The sequence below is a fragment of the Bacillus rossius genome, chromosome 5, assembly GCF_032445375.1.
Source record: "Bacillus rossius redtenbacheri isolate Brsri chromosome 5, Brsri_v3, whole genome shotgun sequence".
Classification (NCBI taxonomy): Eukaryota; Metazoa; Arthropoda; class Insecta; order Phasmatodea; family Bacillidae; genus Bacillus; species Bacillus rossius.
In genome coordinates this window covers 24,537,981-24,548,335 of record NC_086333.1, presented here as the reverse complement: position 1 = coordinate 24,548,335, position 10,355 = coordinate 24,537,981, and the positions used below count along the sequence as shown (strand labels likewise).

General features: G+C 37.1%; 1 protein-coding gene across 1 annotated transcript; it reads right to left on the bottom strand.

The window, feature by feature from the left end:
• Positions 1–248: 248 nt before the first annotated feature.
• LOC134532227 (uncharacterized) lies at positions 249–1,254 on the bottom strand. The gene is made up of 2 exons (XM_063368647.1): positions 567–1,254; positions 249–334 (listed from the first exon to the last, which is right to left on the bottom strand). The coding sequence occupies exons 1-2, from the start codon at positions 1,252–1,254 to the stop codon at positions 249–251; spliced, it is 774 nt and encodes a 257-aa protein (XP_063224717.1).
• Positions 1,255–10,355: the final 9,101 nt, after the last annotated feature.

Here is a 10,355-nt window from a genome sequence, read left to right as displayed (position 1 = left end):
AAAATATCTTTAAAATATTTTAATTTATAATAATTGATATAATTTTAATAATTTAATTTGATAAATGTTATCTTAAAATTGTGAACACACTTAAAATAAAAAAATATACTATTTGAAAAAAAATGTTTTTACGAGGTTTAAATTTTACACAACGTATAATTATTGCTCATTTACTTGCATATTGTGTATGAGTAGAACATTTGTTGCGGGAAGCAGAAGTTAATCCCTACTGCCTTAAGGGTCCCCGTCTACCAATCAACAGCGCTGCTTCCAGTCGAGGGCGACCATGGGCGGCCAGTACGGAGGAAGAGGGTGAGGGAAGCACCAAGTTCAGCTGTGCATTGGACATTTTAATACATCGCATAAGATCACGTATGTTTAGATATTTGCTATATTTTTGATGTTTTAGGTATTTGCATTTGGATCGTTAATTTTTCCACTATACTTACTATATAGAAGTGCTCCTTTAAATGATTTATGGATGCCAATGCTAGTCAATATGGCAGTGACATCGACATGGCTCGCACGTGTCGCCGCGACGTCATGTCCGCCAGGAGGCGGCATACCTGTGTCGTGCTCGCTGCCGGAGCTGCCAGCCTCGCCCGCGGCCGGCTGCTGCTGACACTCGCCGCCGCGCGCGCTGCAGTCGTGCTCGCTGCCGGAGCTGCCAGCCTCGCCCGCGGCCGGCTGCTGCTGACACTCGCCGCCGCGCGCGCTGCAGTCGTGCTCGCTGCCGGAGCTGCCAGCCTCGCCCGCGGCCGGCTGCTGCTGACACTCGCCGCCGCGCGCGCTGCAGTCGTGCTCGCTGCCGGAGCTGCCAGCCTCGCCCGCGGCCGGCTGCTGCTGACACTCGCCGCCGCGCGCGCTGCAGTCGTGCTCGCTGCCGGAGCTGCCAGCCTCGCCCGCGGCCGGCTGTTGCTGACACTCGCCGCCGCGCGCGCTGCAGTCGTGCTCGCTGCCGGAGCTGCCAGCCTCGCCCGCGGCCGGCTGTTGCTGACACTCGCCGCCGCGCGCGCTGCAGTCGTGCTCGCTGCCGGAGCTGCCAGCCTCGCCCGCGGCCGGCTGTTGCTGACACTCGCCGCCGCGCGCGCTGCAGTCGTGCTCGCTGCCGGAGCTGCCAGCCTCGCCCGCGGCCGGCTGTTGCTGACACTCGCCGCCGCGCGCGCTGCAGTCGTCTCGTGGCCGGCGCTGCCTCACTGCGCACAGCAGGCAGCCTCCACTCAGCATCGCACTTCTTCCTGTTCCTGTTTGCATTCTCCTTGGTTGCTCTAGTTCGGCACTATTTAAGTGATCATCGGTAGAGAGATGTTTGAATATGACAATTTAAGGTTTTATTTCAGATGTTTAAATTACTGCTGGACGAAAACTGTAGTAGTATTTTTTAAACAAGTGTATACAGTAACTTATTCTTCTTTAAATTTAAAGTTTGCAAAATTTTATCAAGAAATATAAAAAAAATAATTTACAGGTGGAAATGTAGGATGGTCTGGATTTTTGAAATCTTATGTTGATAGTGTTTATCCTTACAATTTTTTTTCCCAAAAGAAGATGTACACGGTATAATTTTCCAGTGTAAACAATTTAATCAAGTAGTATTGCAATTCTGCTTTAAGAGGTGACTTTCCTAAATTTCACGTAGATAGTTATTTTCCTGGTTTTTCTAAACCAGTTGTTGACATATTTTGGCAAAATATGCAAAATTTAATGACGAGGTACCAAAATATTGTAATGAGTTGTGAGAAAGGGGAGAGAACTTGTTTTAGAAATCACATGTAGACAATGGTTTGTATATTTTTTTCCCAAATAATTGGGGTAATTTAAGTCCAGAAGTACCAACTTTTTTTTATTGTTAAGAAAAGGGGAATGAAGAGTTATTTGTGACATATAATGTAGATAGTGATCCATGTATTTCTTATAAATCATGTGTGGAACAACATATTAATTTTGTAATGTCAGTTGTGCCCATTGTCACCAAGAAGTACCCTAATTCCATGTTAAGCGGCGGTAACGGGGAATGGGGTTAGTTATTAGAATTATAATGCGTTCATACTCTAGTTTGAATATAGAGTGTGCAAAATCTTTTTGGCTCGGAATAAAACTGTACATTGCTTAAAACAAATAGCATGCTTAATAACACACATAATTTCTTATTATAAGTATGTAAAAAACATATTTGCACATTCATAATCAATCACTTATTGTGTTTATAAGATATTTTATTATAAATAACAAATAAATGTTTTGTGTCTCTAGAGTAAAATAACTAAACCAAGCATCTCTCTGTCCCTCTATAATCATCTATATATATCTACATATATGTATATATTTTTTTATTTATATCTCTTTATTTCTTTCTAAATATTATTATCTCTGTATATATATCTATCTATCTCTATATATATATATTCATTTTTGATATATCTATAGCTACGAAAATATTAGGAATCCATATTTTTATCTATTTTTTTACCTGTCACAAGTCTGACATAGTTATTTAAAAGCATGCGCGTATTCTAAGGCCAAGTTGTGTCAAAATTTCACATCAATCGGTGAAGAACTTTTGGGGCTTTAAGATTTTAAACGAACGAACATTTACAATTTTATTTATATAAATGTATATGTTTACTTAAATATATGTTTTTTTGTTGATTATTGGTATTTTTTCAAAAACCAACGCACCAACTAGTCCTCCATTTTACAGTTTTACAAAATTCAATCCACAAGTGAGGTAAAAGGAGTAAGAAATGTTTTGAAAATAAATGTGAACACTTCCAAATTTATTATAAATATAGGTAAGAAACTACGGAAGAACAAGGTGCATGTAGATAGAGTAGTTTCATAGTTTATTTTTGTTTTTCATTTTTCGAAATTTCTCAATCTTGCGGGTTAAAAGGAGGTGAGTTTTAGTTTTAACTTAGAATAGTCAGTGAGGGGAGTTAGTCATGGCTAAAACTTTGCCATGGCTGGCCAATCCCCTCCTAGCACATGCTGCATGCTTCCTCTCCTGCATGATTCATAACCTGCATGCTTAGAGCATATAGGCTTCGGCCTGAGACGCACTTAGAGTCTTCCCTACCCAGACCCCTCCCAAATACACTTAGTAATTAGTTAGGTTAGGAAAAAAAACTAATTGCCGCAGTCTATCGGTCGTCTGACTCGAAGGCTGTCACTTGGGGCTGGCGTCGCGTTTGTATGTACTCGGCTGTGAAACTTAGCTTTTATAATTTTCAGTAATTAGTATGTTCTCTTATTCTTGCTTGCGCGTTGTGGCTGCACTTTCACCTTTGGATTTTTGCCATGTTTAGTAATGTTTGTAAGTCATCTTGGACCCTTCAGGTCATTGCTTAATTTAATTCTTTGCTTTAGTTTATTTTGATCAAGCCAAGTACTACCTGCAGCTTCTGTAATTTTGTTTTTCTGCAGTTGTATATGGGCACGCCATGATGGCTTAGGACACTCCTTGTCAAGCCGCGTCGTAACGGTAATAGTAATAGTATGTAATTGTAAGTGTAATTTATTTATTCCTTTCTTGTTGTTGCCTAGCGGCCCATATGATTTGTGATACGTTAAACGCGTCGTCAGTTGGCCCCATTTATCGCAACATTATTTTAACTTGTATTGTATGAATGATTCCCGCGGGATGTATTGCTCAGAAACGACTTATATTATATGCATTTTATGCTATATTTGTTATAGATAAATTGCCTTGCTTGTTTTTTGGTATATTGACTTTACTTCTTGCAGCACCAGCAAATATCTGCCGTCGGTCTTAACTGACAGACCCCTGTTATTTCTCCATTTTCAGTTGTATCCCAGTAGGTGCGGCTACAGGCTTAAAAAGTCTGTAATGAGGCTTAAGAATTCATATCTACTGCCTCCCTAAGCCTCCGAGGTCAAGACCTTGAAAATTAGGATGACATGGCAGCCATTTTGAATTATGATGTAACTGTTGCATTACAGACGTGTCACCCGGACCCCTAGCAGGCACCAACTTATGCCATTTAGAAGCATGAAGCACATATTAATTGTTTACATGTTAAGGTTGCGAACGCTGACTTCCTCGCTGCCAAAAGAGACTATTATTTACAGGGATGCCGATGCCGAGGAGAAATTCATGTGGACTATTGTGGACATTGGAAACCAGGTAAAATAAATATATGCGAATTAATTGCCTATGGGTCCAATGACATCATTAGAGCATGTCAGATTTGCTGAAGCCAAAGAGTGATGCTACTGTAAGAAAATTTTCACAGCTGACAACCACACAATATGATTTAATGATCATTTCAGATGAAAGGAATGTACCTTGGAGCCACCTGCAACCAGTGTAAACTTCTGTGCAGGCAGCCCAAGAAAAAGGTGGTCTAATTCCACAACCTAGCCTACGATCAGATGTTTATCATCAATCAGCTGCGCTTTGACAACAAATAAATATTTATTATTCCCCACCCACAAGTAAAAAAGATAATGTTTTGCAAGAAATTTGGAGACAATCTTTCTGTGGAGTTCGTCGACAGTTTTAGATTAATGTCACACAGTTTGGCATCCCTTTCATCGTATCTACCAGCCGCCAAATTCAACGAAACATCAAAATATATTACATATGAATAAATGCCACTCGTCACAAGAAAAGGCAACTTCCTGTATGACCGAATTAACAGCTGGGAAAAATTGTACGATCTACAACTGCCTGTAAAATAAGTATTATACAAAAAAACTGAATGACTTAAATATTAGCGCCGAAGATTATATACATTAACAGGCAGTATGGGACAAGATCGGCTGCATGACTCTGGGCGACTACAGCGATATCTACCTGAAGACTGATTGGCTGCTGCTGACGTACATCTTTGAAAACTTCCGGAATCTTAGTCTTGCCACAATGGACTGGACTGCAGCCACTACGTCAGCATGCCAGGGTTCTCGTTCGACACAATGTTTATGCAGATGGGGGTACGACTTTAGTTAATGGCTGAGTACGGCATGCACATATTCATCAAATCTGGGATTATAGGCAGGGTGGCTCAAGTAGTGAAGCACCACTACAAGGCGAACAACATCTGCCTACCCTGCAACTAGGATCCCAGCCAGCCATCAACTCAAATGGCGTACCTAGATGCCAACAATCTATGTGGATGGACTCTACGACAAAAGTCCCACCTGTTTTTGTTCGTATGCTGCACCATTAAGGTCCATTTAAAATTAGCATAGGACTTGAGCACTGACGAATTTGTTACAGCGATAAAACGGTTCGTTAGTCGTAGAGGCCGATAGTGAGATATCTACAGTGGGTACAGAAGCAAATTTGTTGGTGCTCATAGCCAGCTGAAGGAATTGCTACACCTTCTATCATCGTCGTCCCATCGAACCATAGTAAAAAATAGATACTTTCTCATCACTTGTTTGCCGGTGGTATTTTAATCCTCCTACGTCACCTCACTTTGGCGGGCTTTAAGATGCTGGTGTTAATTTAGTCAAGTTTCATCCAAACACAGTCATTAGCAATCAAATACTAACTTTCAAAAAATTATATAATGTCTTCGTTCACATGGAGGAAATACTGAATTTTAGATCACTGCGTATATTGAGTGCTGTTCAACGACTTGAATACCTTAACCACTTTTGGACTCTTAAGCCCGCTGATAGCAATACCGAGAAAGTTCCCAGTATGTTCTCTTGAAACGCCATCTACGTTGGCTATGTGGTACAACAAAGCTACCAGGATTTCTGGCACCGCTGACATGTGGATTACCTGCACACACTGTAGCAGCACACAAAATGCAATTGACAAAATCCAAGAATTCCTCCTATCAAGCTGGTTTGTTGAAGGATGATCAACTCCCCCCCATCAGAATGACAATTGGGAAACTTGTCAATCTTCATTCAGGCGCTGACGGGGTCTCTCTACTGACCAAAATGCGCAGTACAACTGGGACTACAAATCTGATTTCAAAGTTCCGATTTGTAAATTATGTTATTACTATTCTATTTATCTTTGGATTTTCAACAAATTAAAGGAAGTTGTGTTAGAAATGGAATAAGGCAAATATTAAATTTGTTGTACGATATCTAAAAAATTGTTATCATTCAAATTATGCAAGTACGTAATTCAAAAGAAAATTTATGACTCTGTAACAAATAGCATTCATTAATTACTACAGTTCTCAACCTGTATGCTGATGAAGTGTTTTTACCAATAACTGTGTGTCTCGAGCACAGACAACGCCATGGTGATGACACCCGTCATGTCCCTATGCTTGCCGAGGCAGGATGATTCTGCGGGGTTTGCCTTTAATGTATATAAGTTTTTAAAACTTATATTGTGTCACGTTTGCTCCTAAAACCCGAAAACCCTCATTGGTAATAAATAATAGATTACCTTACCTATTAAGTAAAAATAATACAAAACTATTTAGGCCTAAAGTAAATTTCTGGCGACACAATGTTATATCAATTCAAAAGTATTTTTAATAGGTATACTTTATTTGTAAATTACTTTGGAAATAAAACACTTTAATATTGTCAAGAGTTTTTTTCTTCTAAACTGTGATAAATATTTTATACAATGTAGCAAACAAAAATGTTTGAGGTAGGTGTTAATGGTTAGGTTACTGTTAATTAATAAGTACTAAATCGAAAAATAGCTTCAATATACCATTTATGATATGAGATTTACCTACCACAAGCAGCAACCTTGCATTTTCTTCTTTTCATAAGTTTCTTTGGACACACTTTCCCTCCATTCCTTGCTGGAACCTGAAAGAAAATTATAACTATTAATCTTCGTTTAGTAAATTATAGGTTAATCTATTTGTAATGCAAAAAATAATAATTAAATTTTATATTGAAATTTTTTTAAAACATTTCCACTTTGATACCTTACCTAACTACTTTTATTGCATGTATATAATTACAAATGTCAAGTTTATATTAAATTAAGAAATTACTTTTATTCGTTAGTAGGCCTATTAGTAAGACCAAAAATTAAGGTAAATATTGAAAATAACCACATAAATAAACAAAAGATACAAGATCTACAGAGGTAAAATGTACGGGGAAAAATTTAGAAAAACTAAAAATAATCATTTAAACTGCAAAAAAATTTTTAATAACACACCAAGGTTTTACACAACCAGCTACATTTTTAATGTTATATGTACAGAATGTCCCATAACTCAAATTTAAGTTGAAAACAGTTGTAGACCAATGAATCACGGTTCTGAATTAAAAAAAAAAATTGTTTTGTAGCTTTCATGCTACATGCGTTCTTTGAATTGTTTTTCAAATCCTAATACTGCAACAAATTATAAGAAACTGTGACAAAAAATTTCAATTCTTAATTATAAATAATCCTACAAGGTAGAGACAATTAAAAATAATAGCAAAAATGATATATATTTGGGGGAAAACCATTGCCCGATAATAGTATATAATAGTTCCTCCGTAGAATGGCTTCAGGCTGTGGATTGTGGACACCTTATTGGATTGTGACGTTACGGCGTATATCTTGTATGACCTTGGTCTTTGACCATGAAAATGACCACAGCTGCCCTCTTAGATCCGTATCTTGGATCCACGATTTTGGATTTTGCCATTTTGTTTTCTAGAACTTTTCATCATTTTGAATTATGATGTTACTGTTGCAATTTTTTACGAACACCATCTTGAAAATTCGTAATTATTATAAGAAAAAATAGGGAAAAAACTACAAATTAATAAAAAAATTCAATTTATCAATTTTTTACAAAGTATTATTTTAAAAACGCATTTACACCATGGAGCTCGGAAACCTCGGTTCAAACCCAGTGAGGGCAAAAATAAATTGGCTACCGATCCTTCCTTCACAGAAGCCGCCGTCAGACTGACCTCCCACCACTAATGCCAGGGAATGTATCGTCAATAATTATAACGTCACATACGAAATCTTGTTTAGTCTGCTGAAAGACATCATCATGATTTCGTTTCCTGGAGGCTGCCATCTTGTTTTCGTCTGCTGGAGGCCACCATTTAGTTTTCTTTTGCTGAAGACCACATCTTGTTTTCTTCTACTGGAGGCCGCCATCTTGTTTTCTTCTTCTAGATGCAGCCATCTTATTTTCGTCTGCTAGAGTGGGTTACCAACATGTTAGTTTTATTTTTACTTACAAGAGTGCAGTAATCATTTATTATTGTGGCGCCTGCCATCTTGAATTTTGGATGCCATCATGGAAATTTGTAATTGTTTAGCTAAAAATTCAGGAAAAATTCCAAAATACCTAAAAAAAATCACTCAATATTTACTGATATATAGATGGATTACTGTGCTTGCTTCAATCCTGAATCGTTGCAAAAATATCTGTTTAATTAAATTAAGCAGAAAAAGTTACATGTTCAAAAAATTAAAAAAAAATTACCAAAACAAAAAAAAAAATATACATAAATCCTACACTACTGCAGGATGATCAAGTAAGCAATCTAATAAACATTTAGTTCGGCATTGGCTTGAAATAACTAATTCTCAACAACAACGCATTAGTCCCAGAGGCTAACATGTATCCTGGTTCGTTGTCTGTAGTTGTATCAAAAATACATCGCTGTAGATATTGGGGCAATGATTTACCCTGAGAAAAATTTCTAAACGTCATGAGAGAAGCAAGTGTTTTTTTAGTCCTTGCCATAAACAATTCAGTTGCAGTCAGTGTTACAAATCCTTTGGTCGAAGATATTTCTTGAATAGATAACAAGGAAAGGTCTAAAACACCGAAGATGAGGAAAGAAGGCAAAATATTAGACGACTTTAAAGATTACAAATTAATGTAAAAATGCTATTTATAAAAATTCTAACCTAGATATCGATAGTACTTTAAAATTTAAAACTAACGAAGAAAGAAGCAAATTCATGGGAAATGTAAAGATATTTACACCAAATTCTAGCCACATCCACGAAAATGCGAACAATGGGGAACGACCTGAAGTTGACAGGATCGAAAACTGCGATTGCATACTTGAAGCTCACAAGTTCGAAGACTGAAATGTAGTGTTGCGACCGAAACGTTAAACGACATGTAAAAATAAATTATTATGATCATTTTGTTTCTGATGATCACTGAGTTGACGACGAGAGGGACATTGAAGGTAGTTTTTAAAAAGAAGACTCTAGAGATCTTAATAATATTTTTTTATAAACATTCAAGGAAAATGATAGCAGCAGAAGAAATTTATTACGCACCACGGGATGATCTTAACATATTGTTCGACAGGTTAAGACTTCTACAGGAAACTATTCTTCTTGTACAGGAAACTATTCGCACATTAAATAAGTATCATTTATACTTAAAGAACCGATAAATTGGCTACATGCAATATTGGAACAATTGAAGCTGTTGGACAAATTGGAACATTTGGAGCTTTGGAGCTCTTGGAGAAAATTGGAGTTTTTCATTTCTTGGATCAATTGGAGCTTTGGAATAATTAGAGTTGTTGGAGCATTTTACTGTTTGATTCAAAGACAGATTTAAGGACTTGGAGCATTTGGAATTGTTGGAGCCAAAGATGGATCCAAAGACTGTTGGAGGCAATGACTTTTGGAGTCGATAATTTTTGGAGCCACAGACTGTTGGAGGTAATGACTTTTTAAGTCAATGACTTTTGGAGCCACATACTATTGGAGACAAGACTTTTAAAGTAAATTATTGTTGTAGCCACAGACTGTTGGAGCTAAAGACTGTTGAAGACAATGTCATTTTTAGTGTGCCGTTGTAATGTTGGTGGCACTTGCTCAACTTATTTATTTATAATTATTTTTTTTCTTTTTTTTTGGGCGAACTGGTTTCCACACGTTTTCAGTGTTCTATATTGGTATTTGTTAATGGTAATATGTCATTTAAAGATTAAAAGGTTAATTTTGAACGAAGTTGTAATAATTTTAATTATGTGTAATTTAAATGTTTGAACATCAAGTATTTCTTATTGTGTCAATGTATTTTTTTTTAATCTATTATGAATAATGTGTTTACAATTTAATTATTATGGTAAATATGTGAAGGTATATTTAAGACATTATAAGTCAATCTTTTTGTAATAGAATTAATGCTCCATTAATAATTGATATGTTGTTGTTTAAAAAAAAAGTACTCTCTACGAGTGCCATGTTCAATGTCCTTCTTCGTCTTGCACTTACAGACCACAAACGGTCTTTTACAGCACCTTGACGCCATGATGTAGTAACTCAAAAAATTCGTTCTTGTGTGATTTAAAGTTTTCAAGATGCATTAAGCATCTACAACCGCACTAAGTGGTAAGTTTTGTTGTCTTATTTCTCAAGAACGTAGGGAAATGTTTGTAACACCGGGCGTGTTAATATTCTTTGTTATTTT